At 28.0% G+C, this 23707-nt stretch overlaps 1 protein-coding gene across 1 annotated transcript; it reads right to left on the bottom strand.

Moving 5' to 3' along the window:
• Positions 1–2933: 2933 nt before the first annotated feature.
• LOC145838148 (uncharacterized) lies at positions 2934–20784 on the bottom strand. Its single transcript, XM_082945695.1, has 21 exons — positions 19832–20784; positions 19436–19527; positions 19161–19268; positions 18423–18549; positions 17804–17895; positions 17277–17409; positions 16724–16878; positions 15675–15805; positions 14440–14626; positions 11785–11911; positions 11298–11439; positions 10387–10533; positions 9784–10002; positions 9212–9335; positions 8414–8536; positions 8077–8208; positions 7339–7485; positions 6598–7002; positions 5724–5883; positions 3869–4010; positions 2934–3246 (listed from the first exon to the last, which is right to left on the bottom strand). The coding sequence occupies exons 1-21, from the start codon at positions 20763–20765 to the stop codon at positions 3117–3119; spliced, it is 3957 nt and encodes a 1318-aa protein (XP_082801821.1). The 5' UTR covers positions 20766–20784; the 3' UTR covers positions 2934–3116.
• Between the last annotated feature and the right edge of the window lie 2923 nt (positions 20785–23707).

The following is a 23707-nucleotide window of genomic DNA, read 5'->3' on the forward strand; positions in this document are numbered from 1 at the left end:
ATTGTTTTATTTGCAACATATAGAAACATAAAAAACAAGTTAACTAAACGAAAAAAGACTTCATGGAAACACAAATGTAATCGAGATGAATACAGGAAATGCAAGGAAACAAAAAACACTTTAACTACAATGAAGTTATTTTTCCCATGAACAAAGTTTGATTTTTGTACAATATCATGAACACGAACGGATGATCAACTGTGAAACGGAACGGAACGTTTATTCCTGTTGCTGCAGCAGCTTCAGTTCCTTCTTCACATGTCTCAACAAAAGCTTTGTGAACTACTTCGGACACATGAAGTCCTTTTGATTTCATGGACATCGCACTAAAATCTGCAATGCTTTTATCAAAAGCATTTTTTATTCTTAAAGAACACAATGTTTTGTTCAAATTTGCTTTATACTCGATTTTGAACTTTGGCATTTTAATATGATCCATGCTTGCTTAAACTGTTCATTGTCTTAAGTTTTTCAACAATTTTGACATCTACTTTGTTGATTACATCTTCAAGTCCGAATCTTTTTTTTTGTAAAATTACCAGCATACTTTTAGCAAAAATTTCTAAGTGAGGAAGACCCTTGTTATTCAATTTTCAGCTTTGCAATAAACTCATTAAAAGAGGTAATGATAATTCGTATAGCACTTCTTCTTTACTAAAGCATTTGAATTCATAAAAACATCAAAGAGAAAGTTCAGAGGCTAGAAAATCATCATCATCATCAATAAAGCAGTCAGCAATAGTTCGTCCCAAACTCTAAAACAAAAGAAGCTAACAACAATAACAACAATGAACTAAGCTAGTATTGAGAGTTATCTCCCTATAAAATATTAGAAAATAAACGATCAAAAGGCTATTTCGTTTAAAAATTATGAACATTATTGCTATGGAGAACCAATATTTTTCAATTACTAGCGATCAAAGTTCCATAGACCTGTTGGCTGCTCTAGAGCCAGGTTACTTAATTCCGAGCAATAGTTACTTCACTAATAGAATGCTTCCTCAGACTTTAAAAATATATAAATACATACTGAGTTATCAGAAGCTACGTTTTGTCATTTATAAGTGACATATGGGAAAATTCGAAAAAATAAAGACATCATATTTTTTCTTTAACAGCGCATTTTTAAATGAAAGCTTTGTTTACAAACACTGAGCTTTGCACTATAAGAAAATTTGAATTTTTCTGAAAAATTTATTTAGGCTTACGGTATAGAAAAATAACAAATTGGAATAAAAAAATTAATTACAAGTTTAAACTTAGTTTAATAAGTGTGTTAAATAAAAAAATAAAAATTAAATAATTAAATTTGGAGAAAAACTCTAAAACTAAAAACATAGAAAAAACCTCAAAATATTTAAAGAGGCCCCATTACAAAAGTCAAACCCCAATTCGATGGAAATTACTGTGAAATACAAAGTAAAGAACGTTATTTAGAATAAAAAAAAAGTTTCAAGTAAGCGTAAAACAATTTGAAAGTAATTAGTTTTAAAGTTTGGTTAGAAAAAATTACAAAAAAATCCATTCAAGCCAAGTTCACGCTCGTTTTGTCAATTAGTAATGTGCTGATTATGATTAGATAACACAGCTTCACCCTGATATTCATAACCCAACATCAGGGATGCATTACTAATGCATTACAATGCAACATAAGAGTATAAAAATAAGGAGATGATATAAATTTGGTCCCCATAGAGACAGTTTAAAAAAGACACTACAAGTATATGTAATCTTGTAGGAATAAAAAACAGTTTAGGGTGTGTTTTCTTGTTAACAATGTATTTAAAGGTGATTGTTAAACAGATGAACGATTTAACTAAAAATAGAGCAGGGATCAGCAACCTTTTAAAATAACAGGAAACTTTTTTTTTAAACTTACATGCCCAAATGTTTTTAAAAATCTTCCGCAAGCCGCAGTTATTAAAAATAGTTATAAAAATTAAATGTGAAGTAGTAAAAAGAAAATATAAAATGAGCAACTATATAGCACAACAAACCTTTTACGATTTATTGTCTAATTAAAATAATTATTATGCATAAGACTTTATTTAGAAAACAAAATAAGAATAAATAAATTTGTATTAAATTTTGTTTAAGCTAAAATATTAACTTAAAGTTTAGTTCAATACTATTTACTTCAAATGTTAGTAAAAATAAATATTTACTTTAGTCTAACTTTTATTCATATAAAACTATCTTAACATATTTGTTTCCTTCTTCATATTCTATTAACTTAAAAAACATCATCAGACTATGTAAATCTTGAACTAACTTTAAATCTCTATTAAGAAATACTCTATACAAAACTGAAAATAAAAAAAAATAATCTGTTTTTTAAAACTATAAAAATTGTTTTATCATAATCTAGAGACTGAACACAATATAACAAGGTATAAATAAAAAACTGTATCTATAAGTACATATAACAAGAATAAAATTATAGTCTAAAGTAGATCAGTCGAAAACTTTTACTTTTGTACAACCTTTTTTAATTCATATAAAAACTGTTAAAATTAATTTCTAACATTTTAAAGTTTACCATATAAACAATATGAAACATATTTGTAAGCTTCATTTGAAAAGAAATGCATGATAGAATAGCAATAAAGTCTTTATTTCTTGTCCTACCAGTTTTTAATAAACTTCAGGTATACTGATTTAGCAAATTATTAAAAGATTCAAAATGATAACAATGATTTCCCACTAAAAGTTAAATTCATTAAGAATTAGTTTAAAGTATTTCTATAAATAAAAAACTTAAAGTTTGTTTTGTTGATGTTTAAAAGAACAGTTGTAGGTTTAAGTTTAGCACAATAAAAAATAATTGTTTAAAATCTTTAACTTAAATTTTTGAAAAAAAACAACTAAACTTTTTTACTTCATACAAAAATTTGTGTGAAATTTTTGGTATGTCTTAAATCAAAACTGTTCTTTTGATATGTAACAAAAAAACTTTCAACGTTTTTCAAAGTCAAGCATTATATATATATAAAACAAGGCAGTGGTTCGCAACAAACTAAAGATCGCATTTAGAGTTGAGAGGCAGTTAATAAAAAAATAAGTTTTACATGAGGGATTTTCCCATTGTAATTTTCCGTTTTACATAAAGAATTCCCTTAAGATATAATGACGTCAATTCCGACCCTCCTCAGCGCCCGTTTTGCGTGGGGTTTTCCCTCTTCTGAAAACCACTGACGCGTGTACATTATCTTCATGACGTCACGAAGCAAGTTGCGTTCCCGATTACTGGAAATGAAATATATTAGATAATATGTAAAAAAATTTAAATATGTTTACAAGTTGCACAAAGAACAAATTAATTTTTTGTAAGTGAGTTGCAAAAACTTCTTTGATATTTGTTTTTTGGATAATTTCTATTAAAGTATTAGAAAGTTCTAAATTGACAACTTAAGATGTGACATCTGGTAGTTTACTCTATCTGGTTTTACGACTAATAATTTAAAATTGAAACAGTATTTTCATGCATAAATTATTTTTGGTGCAGTTCGATTAGAAGCATCCTTTTTTATGGATGTTTTGATTAAAAAAAAATCTTTTAAAAATTTGATACGCGCTTACACATCAAAAAAAAATCAATTTTTTTTCAGTCGTTATATTTAACATTGCTTAAACATTTGAACCTGCTTTAAACCATATTAGTAATAAATCTTAAATCAAACAAAAACATTTTGAAAATTTTTCTTGATTTTTGACGTCTTTAACAAAATTCTTTAGGCAAGAGGAATAAAACACAACATTTTATATACTTTAAAACAGTACTTATTTATACTTAAGTTTGTATGTTTTTAAATTTACTTAAAACGCATCAAAGTATTTTTAAATTTTAAATATCTTATCAAACACGAACATTTTGAAGATGGTTTCTTGATTTTTGACGTCTTGCATCAGCAGCAGCCTTATTTTTGCGGCGCTGACGTCACTTTCAGAAGCGTCTTCCTCTGTTTCGTACTTGGCTGCGCAACGGAGGCAGTACACGTAATAGGCAAGACCTGTGGTTAAGAATTTGAATAAAATTTAGTTAAACATACTATACATTCTAATTTACTAAAAGTTCATAACATCATTTATTAGACAGTATACGTAGTAGGCGATATCTGTTGTAAATGTTACATGTAAATATGTAAGTGTAAATTAAAAGTAGACATAGTTTTTCAAACAAAATAAAAGACCTGCTGTTGTGTTTGTTTATGCTTATAAGTTGTTTATGTAATTGTATAGGCAATTTAGAAATATAATTTATTAGACAGTATACGTAATTAGCAAGATCTGTAATACTTATAACTAATATAAACACACTGTACATTTATACATACACATTACAAAAAAAAATCACTGCGATTTTGTCTTGACACTTTATGCAAAGAAGGCAATAAATTTTGGGGTATATATATATGTGCAAGTTCTTTTAGAAACATAATGTACTAGACTGATACAAAAAAATCAAAAGTATACGTATAAACTTTTTAAACAAGACATGTAGTGAAATTTAGTTGTTAAACATATGTGTGTTAGTAAAATTAAAAATAAAAAAAGAACTCTATTACAATTTCTTAAGTGTAGTTTTTAAAACTTGATGATCTTCAGAAAAAAAAACATTCAAGGCAAAAATTTATACAATAATTATTGTTACGTATAATCAAATAGTTTTTTAAATTAAGTCTGTAAATTTGCTGTACTACTGTTAAGGTTTTATTTAAATGTAGTAATGTTTTTTGCTAAAGCGTTTTTTAGAGGCCCAAAAGAAAACAGTAAAAAATTATTAGGTAATAATTAAGAACATGTTTAATAATAATTGATACAACTATAGTAAAAATTTAAATAAACAAAAACTTTTTGTGTGTGTCGCTTAAACCTAATTTGTGTGTAATTTAAGTTTAGTTATTCTTTATTTTACCTTAAAAATTTTTGCTAATGGACCTACGTATTTTGTCCTTTGGCTTTTTAGTTTTAAGTTTCACATTTTCATGATTATATCATTTCTAACTTTGTAAGTATAAGTATTTTTGTGCCTTTGTGTTTATGTATTTAAAATAATAATTCTATAGTTTTTCTAGTTTTTTTACCACATTTAATTGCAGTTTGCGACTAAAATGTGGTGAAAGAACATTATTTAATTACCAACAACCATTAAAAACCACATAAGTTTTCACAATTATGAACTAAAAGTGTTCATCGTGCCAACATTATGCAAGTTTTACTACACTCATAACTGTTGTATTTAACAAAAGATATAGTACTATGATAGTACATATTTCAATTATAATCTTCTGCTGTTTTTGTTATTTTGTTAACATTAAAAATTTTACAGTGGTATACTGAAGATTGTATTTTATAACTGCATTGATTTTGCTTAAAACGAGTTACAACTTGGTTTTTTGAATGCGACGATTGAACAGTTTTTGAGTGCAAAATGAAAAATATGGTTTTCTAATTACCAAGTCTTTAGCATGTGTGTCTATCGGTACAACTTCGTAGCCAAATAAAAACTTGTTTTCAAAGCAAAACAGCTAGAAGTAAAGTCTTTCATAATATTAACATTTTAAAAATTAAACTATGAAACAACTCGCTTATAGACCTACGCGTATAAAAATACACTCTCACAACCGCAAAATTAATAAAAACTTGAACCGTGGTTCTATATAACACTTTCAAATATACTGTTTATTAATCAAAAAAAAATGTTATTGTTTAAAAAACGTCACCTTTCAATTTGTGCCTGAAGTCCTCAGTGTTGGTGCCGCAGTCGTTCAGGTTTTCCTGACATTTTCCAGTCATCCTGGGTTCGGATTCCATCAGTTCTATTTGCTTCTGCGCCGCTATCAGCGCTTTTGATATGCAAGTCTTCTCTTCTATCAGCGTAGTCTGTACACAAAACTTCTTTTTATTTGCTAGTAATTTAAAACAAACTATGTTCATTTGTAAACTCAAAAAAGTGTTTTACTCTAAAGTCATACTGGATAGCGTTAGACAACATGTCTTGCCCGCGATATATTTTTCAGATTAAAGACGACTTAAGAATAACAAAAAAGTTAAGCTTTTTTATTGATCATTCAAATGTTGTTCTGACTTATTTTTTAAGTACATCGTAGTGTTTAATAATGAATATGTTAACTACAACTTTGCTTTTACAGTTTTTTTTTTAACTAAATGACCTACGAAGACTTTTTTGGTTACCTGGCCTGCTGACTGTTACTATAATACAACATAAAGTATCTTAAGCTATTTTTCTCAAAAAACTATGATCGTACACTTTATCGAAAATAGTTCAAAAACTTTGATACTTTTGGTTTTTAAGAGTTTTTAAATAGTAAATGATGAAATCAACGGTATACAATATATATTTGAAGAAGTCTTAAACAAGAAAGTGTTTTGATTTAGTACTTTACGATAAGCGTTTACTTCGTACTCAACAAGAAATGCTAAATTCAATCTAAAACATGATAACTTTATTACATTTGTTAAAGTAATTGCAACTTTTTAAGCTGTAACAGTTTAAAGAAGCTTGTATTTTTGCAAAGTAAAAAAGTATAGTAGATTATATTTTTATTTTATACTACTAAATAATAACAATGTGACCTTATCATCGGCCCAGCTATCATTTTCTTCTTTCAATTTCGCATTAACCAACTGCAAACCAGCGACTATTTTAATTTGTTCCTTCAACTTTTCGTCCAACCGTTTGAAACTTGTATTGTTTTTATCCTTCTCTGTAGCATCTGTTTCCAGTTGCTTGGAAAGATCTTTCACTTTTTTGCTTTCACCTTCCAGCTTTGTGCTTATTTCTTTAACTTGATCTTTCAACTTTACCATATCTCGGTCTTTCTTGTTCAATTCGGCCTTCAAGCTTTCGATATTTTTGTCTTTTTTAATCAACTCCAAACTGTCTTCCGCTTGCTTCTGACACATGTTTTCCTCCTGAATTTTTGCGGCCGCCATCAACTTTGATTCGAATTCTATTCCCAAGTCACGTTTGCTGATCTCCTGAAGTTTTGTGACGTTTTAGATTGCTATACACGAGTATGTGTTTGATATTTAAAATGAATATTATAATAGTTTTAACATTTCAGTTCAATTCAAGTTTGTAAAGAAATTTAAATAACTTCAAATATTCCAAAGAAAAATAATTAGGGAAATAGTTTTTATTAATTATTACACAACAAAGAAATGTTGTACATGAGAAATAATACTTTATTGTTAAACGTATTTTAAGTTTATTTTAAGTTTATAGCAAATTGTTGTTTGAACCGTGTATACACAAAAGCAAAACAAATAAATAAGTTATAATTTTGAAATAATAAAACATTTGCAACAAATTACTTTTCGTTTTAGCTCTTCTTCTAATATCAGTATCTGGCTTTCTAGTTTTTCGTTGCTATCGCATTTTTCTTGAATTACTTTTGAAGTGCTTTCAGTGTTTTCTAACAATCTCCTTTGCAGAGAATCTATTTCTTTCTTTTGCTCCTCCTAAACGTTTGTTTAACATGTTTGAATCAAACAAATATTTCATGAAAAGTGTACGAACTTTATAGATATTTAAAACCATGTTGATAAATAACGCAATTCATCGTCGTAAAAATAAACGAAGCAAATAAAAAGTTGATTTATATTAGGCAAAGTTAAAAAAAAATTAAAAAATGACAAATTATTTACTAAAGTTAATTGATAATACAACAAAACAAAAATAAGTACAGAGGTAAAAAAAAAGGTAAAGTAGTTACTTTTTTTAAACAAAGTACAAAATAATAGATGGTTTATAAACAGATTTGAGTTCATTTATAATTATAAATGTTAACTGGTTTGAAAACATAAAAGATATGAGAATTTAGAACACAAAAAGTTGTTTTTAGTATCTTTTTTATGTACATTTTTCAGTTACAAATATTTTTCGGCATAAGTTTTTAGCCGAGAATATACTTGTTTGAAAGCAAATTGTTTTTTTATTATGCAGGTATTAGCATGTTAAGTAATTTTTAGAGAATTCTGTCTTTTTTTTATGCTAGATTTAAACAGATTTGTGGTAATTTTTTACATGTAATTAATTATATTCTTACTTACCATTTTTATTGTTTCGTTTCTTCTTAGTTCTTGCACCAGATGTAACTCACTTTCAGGAATCATTTTCGCTAATTTTCCATTGAAGTGCTCAACTTGACTTTTTAAATCGGAATTCTCACTTTTTAATTTATCCTGCAAACAAGAATTTTTTTGTTATTTTACAACTTTTTTAGCGGTTTAAGTCGGTAAAAGTGGTGAAACTTATGCATATTTAGTATTATGGTTAAAATCAGTTTGAAATTTATTACAACTGATAAAATCATTTAAAAAACTAAAAATATTAAAAAGCTTAGTTTTAAATTTTTCTAATAACATGAAACATTTTTTTTAAACAAACTATTTCTTGCTTGGCTTTCAGTAGCTCTTCATCCTTTTTCCTAATATGATCAGTTTCTATTGCTTCTTTTTTTATTCTTTTGAGCTCTTTGTTTAGTTCTTTAATTTTTTGCTCTTTATCATCCTAAAGTTTTTCTTATATTAAGCAATTAGTAATGGTAATAAAATACAAAAGTTTTGCTGTGAAACTTAAATTTTTAATACCAAAATTGTTTTATCTTTTTGTCTACTTTTTATTAAGTTAGCTTTGTTTTTTGTTAAGTAAGAAAAATGTGGAAAAAGAAATTCTAAAATCTAGCAGTTTAATTAATTTGTTGTTTCTTAAAACAAGATATCAAACTATACTTTTGATATTACTATCATTTATTTATATTTTGCATACAAAGTGTCATTAAAACGTTTCTTATGGGTTGCTAACTTCTATGACAAAACTTTTAAAAGTAAAAGTATAAATCAAAACGTAAATAAGAAATACTGTTTTTTCTAACAATTCTGAAACTAGTAGCAATCAAACAATATATACTACCAACACTAGTACATTTTTGTATTCTTTTTCCCTGATCAAACCTATACAACAAAAATTAACTAAAACAAGCAAATTAAAACTCGTCAAATATTCAATTTTCTATCTTTTACTTATTACAATCTTTCTGTTGTAATTTGCTCCTTTTTAACTTATTTTAATATTTTTTATCTATAGCTTCTCTTTTACTTTGTACGATCACTGTATCATATTTTGCCTTCACTTATATTATAACTAAGAAATAGTCAAAACAAATAAACTAAAATTAATAGATACCCTGTCTCTTTTACTGAGTACGATCATTCTGTCGTAGTTGGCCCTGATCAAATCCTCCCTCGCTTCACACTCTAAGCAGCAGCTTCCCTCCACAACTCCTCCTCCTCCCACCGAAGACGGAGGCCTGAAAGTTATTTTTGAAAGAAATTGTTGTATTCAATTCGAAAATAATATAATGTAACAGTAAAGTTAGTTTAATTTGCACAAGTTAAAGTTATAAAACTGTACTAAAGTAAGACGTGTTTTAAAGGTCGGAAATTGTTTGTTCAGTAGCAAAGTAAAATTGGTTTATTTGATAGTTTTATAACGGTTTGTAGACCTTAGAATGTTCAATAAAACGTTGACCCATTTTTTCTTCATAAAAAGCGCTGTAAAATAGTTAACTGAATTTTTACGTATTGATTAAATTGAAAAATTTTATTTACAATAAATTTTGAGAACTAAATTAACACGTATTTGCTTCCATTAGCTTTAGAAAAAAAGATAAAAACATTTGAAATGGTGACACATTTTTTATGTATATGTAAACTGCAGTTCGATACAAATTTTAATTTTAAAAAATAAAAAAAAACCTGCTGCGGTTTTGAACACCGGGTGGCGTGTTTCTGATCGTGCTGAAGTTTCTCCTCACGAACGCTCTCGTGGGAGGGGAATTACCCCGCTCGATGCTGTTCCGCAACCGGAAGTTCTCCGAAACGTCCAATATGGTCTTTCCGCAGGGTGGCGTTTTGGCGCGGAGAGCGGCCAACGAGCTTTCAGATATCCGGTGGTTTCCCTCTGGTGTCTCGATCCTGGAAAAAACATAAAATATTTTTAAAAATCAAGAAATATTATTTTCAACATTCTTCAATTTTTCGATCATGAGGAAAACTTTGTTGAATAATTAAAAAAAAACTTTTTGGTATTTAAAGGCTTTTTTGGTTAACCATGGCCCGGTCGATCAGAAGATTTTCTCTACTATACGTAATAAATGCATGAAAAAAAAATTGTTTCAAATATTTTTTTGTAATTCACCAACGTTTTTTACCAACTAGTTTCGGAGTTTCGATCTTTTTAGAAGAAATTTAAACTAACTTGACCAACTGGTTACAAGTTAATAAAATACAAAACAATAAATAATAAATAATTAGAAAACAATTATGATTTGAAGTTAATTAGAAAAAAGTTAGATCAACCTGGGCAGAGTGAGGATTTTGGAGCTGATGCTTTCGGAGGGGTACAATTCGCTGCCGTCGCAAGACATCTGCAGAAATCCTTTCATCTGATTGGCCGGCTCGTTCGTTCCGGTTGGCTGCTTCAACTCGTCGATGAAGTCCACCGACCTGGCGTGATTTGAATTTACACTAGAAACTTGAAAAATTGTAAAACTTAAATCATTAAAGATAACATCCATAGATCTCAACTTATTGATAAGGAGAATAAAATAACTTCAAGAATAATATAATTTTAAGATCTTACTTTCGAAACAATGTTTCTTCCAAAAAAAAGAAGTTATCAGTTAAATATATATATATATATATAAAATTAAGTTAAATAGAATTTGATGTTGTTAATATTCCTTGAAAACTTTCATGTTAATGAACACCTGAAAGTTGTGCACTAAAGGAAAAAAACATGACACAATATGAAATTAAACTCAGAATGAATCTACATAAAAAAACAAATGCTTCACTCTAGAAAATCCAAAGTGAAGCACTGTTTTCTTTTTAAAAATGCGTAAAATAAAAGCTTGATAACTTGTCTCCTTATAAGTGTTTAGGTTGAAAAGTTTATTCTGTTCATTTTGAGAACACATCACAACATCAAAAACAAACATTATTAGAACCTGGCAACAATTCATTCCTTCCATAGTAATAAAGACAAAACCAAAAATATATTAAATAAAAATCATAAAATAACATGAAATTTAACTTAACAACAAAAATAGTACTTAAACAGTTTTATTTTATTCACCTGGCAACTTTTCATTCTTTCCATAGTAATGAAGACAAAACCAAAAATATATTAGACAAAAATCATAACATAACATGAAATTTAACCAAAAGTAACTTAACAACAAAAGTAATGCTCAAACAATTTTATTCACCTGGCAACTTTTCTTTCCCTCCTCGGTTTATTTTTGGTGTCCCTGCATTCGAAAAACTCCACTTTGGCCATTCTGGGTGAAAGTTCCGAGGGCGACGGGGATTCACCGGATTTCTTCAAAGTGTACTTTTTCATTTTCTTACCTGGAATTCATTTGTTGTTGTTTTGAAATAATAATCAGTCAACAGTGATTTTTGAAAAACAGTGAAAATCAAAAAGTGTTTAATGATCTGTTTCTTTTTATGGGTAAGAGTTATTTCTCGCTTCAACAACATTCACATTTTTAATGGTAACCAACTGATTGCGTAAGACGTACACTAGTAAAATTCAAATGTTTTGATATTATTCATTCACTTCGAGTTAGCCTAAATTTAAAAGATAAACGATATATGCTTTTATGTTTGTGGTCAACTTTTACCGAGTTCGTTAGTATTACAAAGAGTTTGCACAGAAAATAAAATAAAACTTTTTTTAGATATTTATCTCACCTCCTTCCTTCTTTTTCGCTGCCTTCTCTTCGCCTTTTTGTCTTTTTCCCTTCCCCTTCTTTGCTGGTTCTGCTCCCTCTTCGTCTGCTGCTCCCTTCTCTGGTTCCGTCTTCTTCTCCTGCGCCTTCTGTTGGTCATGTTCGCCAACATTTGTAACAGTTTGCTTATAGGCATTGTTTATATAATATTGCAAACCAGTTGCTAAATATTCATAGTTTTGACATGTTGAAGATAGGAAACGCAAAGACATATTATTGTTTATTGAACGACAAAAAATACGCTCAAAAGGTTTGGTCCAAGGACCTGGTGTATAAAAAACCTTTCGGTAATCGAGTCATACACAAGAACAGTTTAACGTCATGCCCAGGACATAACAGTCATGTGCTTGAATGCTTGAAATAAACTTTTTTGCTTTTGCCCTTTCCATGTAATAAAACGCGGAGGTAAACATTTGAGTTTTAAATTTACTGGGTTTAAAATTAATATTTATAATTTACTATTGATTTTATCAAATAGTTGTAAGTAAGATGACGGTTTTCAATGTTTTAACGAGGAAAATCAAAACAATTTCTGAACGTTTAATGGGACTTGGTGAGTTTTTCAACTTAAATAGGTGTAACAAAGTGTCAGTAATTGAAATTTTGTTTTTTAAAATGTACTTATTGGAAAACGCCCTGTAGAAAATATTTTAAGTGGGTATCAATTTACAAGTCGGTTGTTTCTTGAAAGTTTTTTTTATTACGTATTTCTATTTTATTTAGATTCAAATCTTATCACACTTTAAACAAGACTTGATTAATTAAGTTTAGAATATTCAACATAAAAAAGTTGTTCAAGAGAACAACTAAAAAATTTTAGAAACGACACTTTTTAGATTTTATCAACAACATAAAGGGCAGAAAACATTTTTTTTTCATAAGACGCTTTGACCATTCTTTGGTCTTTCTTCAAAGGTTTAAATTTGAAATTAACTGTTTTTAGATCGTAGTTATAATTACTAAGTTTCATTGAAAAGTAATTCGGTTTACACTTGTATCATGATTTATAATTAAGCATGTTGAAACTCATTTGTTAATCTGACTAGTTGTGTCATAAAGTGGCTGTTGACATGATGCTTCGGTCAACTTATTGCAAAATTAATTTAATTATAGTTTGTAATTCAACTCAAATGTCAAACGAATAAGCTTATAAAACTTAAAAACTATTTAGAGCTTTTAAATGTTTTTAAAGTATTTTAAACTTTTTGATAACATTTGAAAATATAAAGTTCAACATTAAACTTTAAAACATAATGTACTAGTAAACTTTTTCTAAAAGGTAAAACCATAACTTGTCGTATTTATTTATTTAAAATAATTTTAAACTTCTTCAAGTATTTTACTAATCTTATATGTTTTTGTACTTAATTAGAACAAATCAAAAATTAAACTAAATAACTTGTTTAATAAAACATGGATACTATTTTGATGTAATACATAAAATTTTAAAAGCTTAGTAAACAGCCTAGAGAAAAAACAAAAAAACAAAAATGCAATCTAACCAAGCTTTAAGAACTTTACAACAATTATAAATTAATGAAACAAAATTGAATTAAAAAAAAGAAAACAAGTTATCATTAATGCCAAGTATGTACACATAGAGTTATTAAAATTTTCAATTGTAGAAAAAAGCTAATTTAACTTTAGCTTGGTTTTTGTTTCCTTTTTGCTTTAATTTAATTCTGTTTTAATAACGTTCAGTAAAAAAAATCTTTATTCGTTTTATCCTTAACGTATATACCTAAAGTAATAAAACTTTTTTAACTAAACTTATATAAAAACACTTTAATAAGCAAAAGCAAAGCTTAAAATAAAATATAGTCTTTATTAAACGCAAAACAAAACTGCTATATAAAACTACACAAAATCAACTAAGTGACACAACTGTGTATCACTAGAGCAGACTAAAAAATTTATTCCAACCAAGCAAAGCCGATAATAAACTTTAAAACAAATCACAAAAGCCTACAAAATGTACGAGAAAAAAGCAATAACAACCTTTGTCTAGATGTAGGATGTTTACTCAGCGAATTCAATGCACCCAAGTAAAAACAGAAACGCCCAGAACTTTTTATTATTGAAACTTTTTATTGATGTGATAGTATTGTCACAACCTGCTAACACAAGACGGAAGCTACTGGCTGTGTTTTGTAATGACAAACTCGCTTATTGTATAATGCCACAGAGTTCAGTGTTTGGTTAGCGAACAAGCGCCAAACAAAACAATGTGTACTTTTAGCAAAATTTAACCCTGTAGAGCCGATGTATTATATCAATGCCACTTGAGCGTCAATTGAATGCCCTTGAACTTAAGCCGCTAATTTTTTATGTTTCGTTTTTTGAAGAACTGGTTTATTTATCTGATTGAAAGCATTGTTACACCGCGCGATTTTGACTTTTTGCCGTTTTTTTTTGTTGTAACAAAGTGCAGCAGCTTTTTTTATTCTTTCTAAAGCTAACCTACTTTTATGTTTTCGTAGTCTTGGTGAATACATAATATTTTTATTAACATAAGAAAATCAAAGATGGTTGAAAATAAACAAAAAAATTCTAATGACAGTTAAAACTTTATTTTGAAATTTGAAAAATGAAAACAAAAAGTTACGTAAATAATTACCTCCGTCTTCTCGTGGTAGACGATTCTCTGTTGAGGGGAATTTTCCACTTTGGCCACTTTGGAGGCGAACTGGAGGCAGGTGAGGGTCTCGGTGGCGAGGTTGGGGTCCGGGGAGGCGGTGCAGAGGAGGTGGGAGTAGCAGTTTCCTCCGAGGGACTCCTTCAGCATCCGGGTTAGTTTGGAGTCCCTGTTTAGTTGTTTTTTAGTTAAGTTTTAATATTTTATGGTTTTTTATCTAGCATTTTATTAGTATCAGTTCCCTCCGAGGGATTTCTTCAACATTTTAAGTTTGGAGTCCCTGTTTGAGGTTAATTAGTTTGTTTAAATTAATTTTTATAATTCATTATCAACAGTCACCCCAAGTAATTCCTTCAACATCCTTGAAAGTTTTAAATAACTGTTTAAGATTAATTTAAAATGATGCTTGGTACTTTTTATTTTTTTCTATATTTTATTACTAACAATTTCCTCCCTTTTAATCAACTTCGTGCCGTCAGTTTATTTGATTTGTTCATATCTTTGTGACATCGTTACAACTACTTAATTACAGAAAAATCTATATACTTTGGAAAAATCTGATACAAAAAGCTTTTTATGAAGCATTAAAATAAGTAATACTTATGATGATTACGTTTGTGAAAATTAGACAGAAAACATTTGCTTGGTCGGAGATTGATGATAAAGAAATTCAGGCAAAAATTTAACATTTATGCAATTATAATTTTTTTAAATAAACTAATTATACTTTTAGGCTCTTATTAAAGCTAAAAGTTCTTGAATAATCCAATTTCTAGATATTCTAAATTTTGAATAAAACAATATTATTTATTTTTAAACTATAATTGAAGTACTATTTAAGTCAAAATAGCTTCATTTTAAGTACTTAACCACATAAAAGTTTTTAATTCTATACATTTAACATTTCATAACACTTACCCAAGTGCTTTTTATAGTTACTATCCGATTAAACTGGATATGTTTTGTTTTAAGAATTATTAGATGATTGGAATACCATGGTTGAAAAAATTGTACAACAATTGTTAAAAGAATTAAATTACAACATTTTTTTCTTGAAGAATATGAAAGTTAACATATTTTTTAGATCAAACACTCACTTTTTATTGTTATTTTCTGGTTGTCATTAAAAATTATACAACAGTTGTTGAAAGATTTCATTTAGCAATAACTGTTTTAAAGAATGAAAAATAAATTAAAAATTTAAATTTAATACTCACCTGTAAGTGTTGCTTGCCGGCTGCCGCTTTTTCACTATATTGCTGATGACGTTGTGAAACGTTTGCAGCGATTTGTTTGTCTTTCCGTTTCCTTGGCTGCCTGCTTGGTCGTTTGTCGAATGCTTCGTGGTCTAAAAAGAACAATTGAAATATAATTCAAATTAATTGTAAAAAAAATTATTACGCATAAGTAAGCAGAAAAAATATAAAAAAGTCAAACTAGTTTCACTTTTAACATGTTTTAACTATTTTATTTGCATTTGATTGACTTGAAAAAAGCTTTGTATTTTTATTTCATACATCTTTAAGTTCTATTAATTTAGAAAACGCACTTTAATTTCTTTTAAATCTGATTTTTTCAAGACCAAAGTGAAGTATACTTTTTGTCCTAACTAAAGTTTATTATATTGACAGGCAATATGGTTTCGAAAAGATTAAACGCCAACATTTTTTTTTTTAATTTATAAAACCTTTGAACTATAAAACTCTGTTTACTAGGCTATTTACTACAAGAGAGTTTAAAATATTCCTAATTAAAAAAACCTTTGAATAGTTAAAAACTTGACTGTTTTAAAGACTGTTATCGGTATGGAAAAATATTTTACAGTGCCGTTCAAACACATTTGTTGTCAAAATTAATTTGAGGTCAAAATTGTCGCTCAAGCGCCCTTCCGTGGTAAATGTGAAAAAATAAAAGTTTTCATTCCTTTTTTTTCTGTTTGAACAAAGCTTTTACAAAAAGTAATCAGCTTATAAAACGTAACAGCTTTTGAAGTACATCAAAATCGAATGGCTTTTAAAAACTATTTGAAGTCTTAATGTTTAAATTGTTAACGTATTCGACTTCACGATGCAAACTATTTATTTACCATTCGTTCATACACTTGTGATTTACCACCAATTAGTTTCAGCAATTGTTCAACCAACCCTACAGACTCCCACCAGGTCAGAAACGTCAAAACTATATGCTCACATTTAAGTTATTTTCTATATCAACTCTTCAAAGCAAATTACTTGTTAGCTAATTAAACAGTTTTTATTCAACCCACCCTGCAAACTCCGACTAGGTCGAAAAAGTCGATCTTTCCCCTCGTCGTTTTGAACTTTACCGACCTGCTTCCGTCGTCGTGAATGACGTCATCCACCTTCTCTTCGTGCGCGTACTTCAGCGTGAACACGGTGTGGCTTTTGCCCGATTCTCTTACTGGAATAAAATTTTGTTTTTATCTAAATTAATACAGGGGTCGACAAACTGTGGGTCAAAATTCCCAAAACAGAAGTCTGCGGCCCGCTGTTTACTTTTTAGCCAATTATTCTTTTTAATTAAATAAAAAATATCTTAGTAATATCTTACAATTATTTTTTTAATTTGACATTTTTTAATTGCTAGTGCTTTATTGTTGTTTATTTGTCTCATTTGTGGTTTAAAAGAATTTTTTCTTTGAATAACACATCTAATTTTAATCAATTTTTTGATTGAACGTGACCTTTTTTTTAAGTTTGCCAGCGAGTGTAATTAAACAAATAATATTTAGACTATGTTTTTAAACTATTTAGTTTAGCTTAAAAACAAAAATCTATTAGGGTAAGTTAAAAAAATACCCCGATTAGGGTTCCTTCTCAGCTGTTTCGTTACATCGTCTATTTTATCAATTGGCCACTCTGTAACGCCACCCAGTGTCGATTCCGAGGAATCCCCCTCGTTGAAACGAAGTGTCCCGTTTGCTGAGGGATCCTGCGTGTTGATTGTTTATAAAATAAAATATTTTAGCTTTTGTTTGATAACTTAGAAAAGTTTATTACTCAGTAGCAACTGACAACTGTTGGTAGAAACAAGGTCGCTAAATGAATTCTTTGAAAAATTGCTTGAAACAACTTACCTATTTCATTAAAAGTAGTCTGAAAACTTTCACAATTCTTGATTAAAATTTTTCAATATTTAATATACGAGAATTTAGGTAACGTTTAAAGATAAATTATTTTAATTTTTGTTTTATTAACTTGTCTAGTTAAATAATTATCATGAACATTTGTTTGTTTAATTTAAATTTTATTTATATACATATATATATATATATAACAAAGCCTCCAGCTTAGTTAAAAATATTTCAGTATTAAACAAAACCAACCAAAATATCGTACAGCTTTTCGTTGTGTATTTGTACAAAAGACATTGTGAGTGTTACTTTGTTTTTGTCGTTTTTATTTTTCTTTGCAACATCTGTTTGAATTTATATTTAAAAGCATGAAATAATTAAGTTTGTCCTCGTGATCTTTAGACTTTTTTTAATTATAAATTAGAAAATGTTTTAGTTTTTTTGACTTAAATTGTTTATAATCTCATCGAGCGTCTTTAAACAAAACTATATTTAAAATTAAGAACAACTAAACAAACTAAAAAGTTTTTAGTTTTAATAAATGTTTTTTTTTTCATTTTAAGCACTACAATTTGTAGAACTTGTACAAGTTTTATTACATAACTTGCCTATCTATCAAAGTTTAATATTTTTATAACGAAATTCAACGTACGGTTAAGTATAATTTCGGTCGCTCTTGTCATAAATTAGTCATAAAAACATATAAGTAAAAGATTAAAACATAATGTAATTTCAATCACTCTCGTTATAATTCAATGATAAAATAATAAAAACAAATAATAAAAACAAAAAATTCGATTTAACTTCGGTGGCTCTCCAAATAAATTAATGGTAAAAAAATTAAAAACTAAATGGTAAAAACAAAACAAACTATTTAATATAATTTCGGTCGCTCTCGTTATAACCGCACGATGGCGTCCTGAGCTCACTTTACCAAATAAAGAGTGGGTTTTCCCCGTTTCCATGCTTCCGTACGCCACCAAGCACGTGTTGTATCCCTGTACAAAATTTTAATTGTCATTATTTTGTTTTTAGATTTTAAGTAAACGAAAGTGTTTAATCTTCGAAATTAAATATTAAAAAAAACTAAACTTTAGATTTTTTCAAGCACGAATTGAATCCCTGTATAAAAGTAGTGATATTGATATAATGTAATTTTTTTGGCAATTTGTCTTGTGAAAAAAAGGCTTTTTAAAGTTTTTGATTTTTTTTATACTGTTGCAAGTTTTATTGCCACCAAGCACGTGATGTTTAAAAGTAAAAAATTTAGTTTAATTCAATTTTTAACTTTTAAAGGAAGACCTGCGGCAAATGAGCAGCCAAGAAAAGCATTTTGTAGTTCAAAAGTAAGTAGTTGCTTTTTTTAAAACTAATTAAACTAGTAGAACTATTTTTTTAGTTTGCAAATCTAGCTACCTTAACAAAAAAAAGTTTTAACTAAATAAAAAGTTAAAGTAGTTTAAATAAAATGGTAAATAAATAATTATAAATAAAAAGTAAATATTCATAAATAAAATAGTTTACCTATAAAATAAATACTTTAAAAATAGTTATTTTATAAAATTGTAGTTTTCAAAACAAGTTTGTTTAACAAAACTATTTTATTAACCTGGAACAGTTTGTTTATTAGAGGTTGGGTTGTTGTTTCAAATACTTCGCGTTGATTGGTAGATTCACTCATGCATTTTGAAAATTTAAAGCTGTATTTGTTACCACCCTATAATTTATAAAATAAATTGTTAGGATGTCTCCATAATATCCGTTTAATTAATTCTTATAGTTTTTACATTGATAATTTATGCTGCAAAGAAAACTTTAAACTGCAAATCCGACCTATAAAGAAAAAACAAGGCATAAGTTTAAAAAGTACAAATAGTTACTTACATTTTCAGTTTTGTTGCTTGGCCTGGTAGACAAAACAATTTCGTCATTCTTAGTGACTGTCAGAGACCTTGGCCTACTTGTAGGCACTCCAGCTAAGAAAAATTAACGAGCGTTATTATAAATTCAATAAATAAGCAAAAACAAATGTTATACTTGTTGATAATAAGCAAAAACAAATGTTATAATAAATTTACAAATTCATTATAAACTTCATTGTTGCAGGTTCACTAATTAAAGACAATAGATTTTAAAAATTCTACAAATAATCATCACCTAAAAATGCAATAAATGTATTGCAGCACAAACGTTACACTTGTAAACAAAATATAAACATGCAATTTAAAATACTAAACTTAGAACTTCACATACAAGCATAAATACTACAAACAATTTTACCTGTATCGTTTCCTTCTAGTGGTCGCACCCTCACGTAAACTATGAACATTTTCGAATCATCTTCGACTTTGTTTTCTTTTTTTGACACGACCGGGCTTTCTACCTCTTGCTCAACTTTCAAGTTTTCATCTTTCGTTTCATTTTCCTTCAAAAACTGAGAAACTTCCACTTTTTCCGTTTTCTCCTCAACCGAAACCGTTCTCTCAATTTCTTGAGGAGGAGGGGTCGAGATCGGCGGGGTCGCGGATGTTTGGGGTCTTTTCTCCTCATCTTCTTCAACCCCAAATTCGTCCTCGTGGTTGTCGATGTTGGACTCCGACGCGCTGTAAGAATAAATAAAATTTTCACCAAAACTTCCCTCGTGATTACTTATCACATCATCTTCTTCTTCTTCGAACGCTGAAGAATAATCATCATCTTCTCCAGTTTCTTCTCTTCTCAAACCTTCTTCTTCTCTAAAACTTCCTGATCTAACATCACCTCTCAAATTACCTTCTTTCAAATCATCTCTCAAAACTTCTCTCAAATCTTCCTCAGACGAAGCGCAGTGCTCCTCACTGAACCTCACCGACTTTCCAGAACAAGTCTGCGCCCTCCCACTACAGGTGAATTCCCTTTCTTGGTACTGATCAACAACGGTCACGCTCTGCTGCATCTGGGGGGTGAGCCGGATGTTGCTGCCGTCGTACAGCAGCTTCACGGTCGACCGCCTCCGCTCGCTCAAGCGGAACCGCGAAAAACTTTCTCCGAACTCGCCGCGGCGGCAACGGTGGCCGCAAGAGGTCGCGGGTGGTTTTCTTCTCACTAGTATCAGCGAGGGGACTTCCCGCCACCGGTACCTCGGTTGAGCTGTCGGAGGAGGGACCCGCATGCAGGATTTCAGATTGGGGGGTTTTTGTTTCAGTGGTGGGGAGAAATTTTTGCGGTTAGGCATTTTAATTTGTTTTTGTAAAAACTTGTTGTCATTACAATTTTCAATACAAATTTTTTTCTAAACCACATCATGTAATTTAATCATACTTAGTTTGATTAATTTAAATTACGTAATATAGTAATCATGTAATAGTAACTCACCGTAATAAACTGTTTTATGGGGTTCACGACTATTCAAATTCCGACAACTCAAATTCGTAAAAAAAAAAAATTGAAACAGCCACAAATAAAAATGTAAGCATATTTGTGAAATATAAAAAATACATATATAGGTCATACTAATATCTTCAAGCCATTTTTTCTTTTTATAAAATACTTAATAATTTTTGACATATGGCTTAAACAAAGTAAAATATATAGTTATTTTTAATAATTTCGAAATATCTTATAAAATATTTTAGATTTTGCAAAAAAAGAAAAAGTAGCTTGTAGATATTAATAAGGTCTACAAACGTATTTCTTTTTTTATATAAATTTCTATCACTTATTTAGGTATAGTCTTTTAAATATTTTATTAATAATTTGAATTGATCGAATTTGAATTGTCATGAAAACGTTTTATGATACCTTAGATTAGCTTAATACAGTTTATTTGAAATAAAAAAGTTTAGCTTTTTACTCAAAAAATAAATAAAAAGGATAAAAAAATATTAAGTTCAATATTAAACAGATTTTTCATTGAGTTATTAGCAACATTTTGTTGACTAAATTACAACTAGCAAAAACAATAAACTTATAAAGCATTATATCTGCTTTTGATACCACCATTTAAACGTAAAAAAGAGATTCAATTTTTTTTTTCTATTTTAAATTAGCTTTATGTTTTTAAAATTTTATTCAGCAACTTGTTTGCATACGATAAATTAAAACTATTCAAAAAACGCTTGTTCAACTCTATTTTTATCTACAAACAATTAAAAAATATCTATTTTGAATATACTATTACACAAACAATTCTCATTTAAACAAAAGTAAAAGTGATGTTTATCAACCGAACAGGCAATAATGAACAATGAAAAAACTACTTGAGCTGAAAATTGTTTTGAGATGTTTTAAGTGGATACTTGGGGAAAGTGATTTCTCAATATGACTACTACACATTATTACTACCGTTTTTAAAAAATCTATTTAGTTATCACAATAACGTTGCATAAAATTTACAATAAGAAAGTTTTTTTGATAGGTTATTTTTTGATATGACTAGTGAATATACATTATTACTACCTTATTGAAAAAGAGTAAATTTGCTTGTAAAGCTTATCATAGTAATGATGCATCAATTTTACTATGAGCATATTTGTACTTACTAAAAACTATTTAAAATAAAAATTTAAGCGTTTGTTAACAATAGATCCTAGCGAAACAAGTTCACTTGAATATATAATAACAACAAATTATACAGTATCCTTCTTTATATTGTACAGTATCCTATGAAACGTGTTAACTCATTTAACACACAGATACATATGTCAGTGTAATAAACGAATGATACCGTATAATTTGTTGTTATTACTTAAAAAAAATGATTTTGATTGTTAATATCTAAATTCATTTCGAAAATTTACTAATGATGGGTATTGCACATTTATATAGCATGTTGTTTCATCTTAAACGTAAAGAACTAGAAATAATTTGATTCTACAACTTAATGCAAACAAAACCTGCACCTCGCAATAAGTATCTTATAAAAATTTTCACTTCTTTTGATAAAGAAACCGTTAACAGTTAGAATTAAAATTATGTTTTTATATTTAATTGAACAAAAAACGTAAAAAAAAACTCTATATATTTGTGCACAAGTTTTTACTTTTAACTTGTTTGTAATTTAACTTGTAAAATGGTAGTTTTATATCAAATATTGTAACTTTTTGCTATCAAGTTACAAATAACCAAAAAGATATTTATGATAAACATAGTATTTAATACACTCATAGTCTATTTAACCTTATGAAAAATTAGTAAAGTTTAAAAACAATAAAAAGTTTGTATATATGTTTTTATATTAAAATGTGTTTTTATGCTTTTAAAACACTTAGATAACCAACTTTAAAAAATTCTTTTTTTAATAAATATATTATTTTGACAATTTTATTTTTATGTAACAACAAATATTTTTATTTTATAAAATGACATAAAATCTAAAATTTTAATGCCAATTATAATATAAACAAAGATTCAACTGATAAAAACATTGGTTTTCAAACACTAGATAAATACAAAACTTAAAAACTTTAAAAAAAAAATTTTCTAAAAAATCTTAACAATTACCTTAAAGCTAATGAAAAAGTACTTTGAAATACCTTAACGAAAATACAAAAATTTTAATGGAGAAGTTGAGGTAAATCAATAACCAAATAGTCGATTTTTTGTTTTGTTTTTATTAAGAAATTTATATAGTTAATTGTTAAAGACTGCTCATTTTAACTCACTACATTAATTAAATTCAGTTTGTTTTAAAATTAGTACTAATTTTTCCTAATTATACGTTGATAAGCTTGGATTTTCGAATGTGTAACTTTTAGTTTTTTGTTTAGATTTTCGTGCATGAATAAGTTTTTAAATAACATTATAGATAAGCAACATTGTTATAAGCAGTTCACTATTCTATTATACTTGGAAAGGTCGCAATTATTTTGCCACCGAAGCCTAATTGTAAATAGAATATTTAACTTGCACACCTTTATTTATCTTTGTATGTATTAAGATTTTTAGAAAAAGTAGTTTAAAAAAATTTAGTGGTATGTAAATGTTTAAAGACATTTAGGTTACCTAATCAAATGAAAGTATGATACAATTGAAATATTTTAATACGATAATTAATTTTTAAACAATATTAAACAACCTTATTGTTGTTAATCAGTAATTTTCAAACTTAACTTTTTTGATAAACTTAAAAGTACTTTAGTTTTTGTCATAGACCGAAATTTATAAGAAACAGTTTTT

The sequence above is a fragment of the Thalia democratica genome, chromosome 6, assembly GCF_965202585.1.
Source record: "Thalia democratica chromosome 6, ktThaDemo2.hap1.1, whole genome shotgun sequence".
Taxonomy (NCBI): Eukaryota; Metazoa; Chordata; class Thaliacea; order Salpida; family Salpidae; genus Thalia; species Thalia democratica.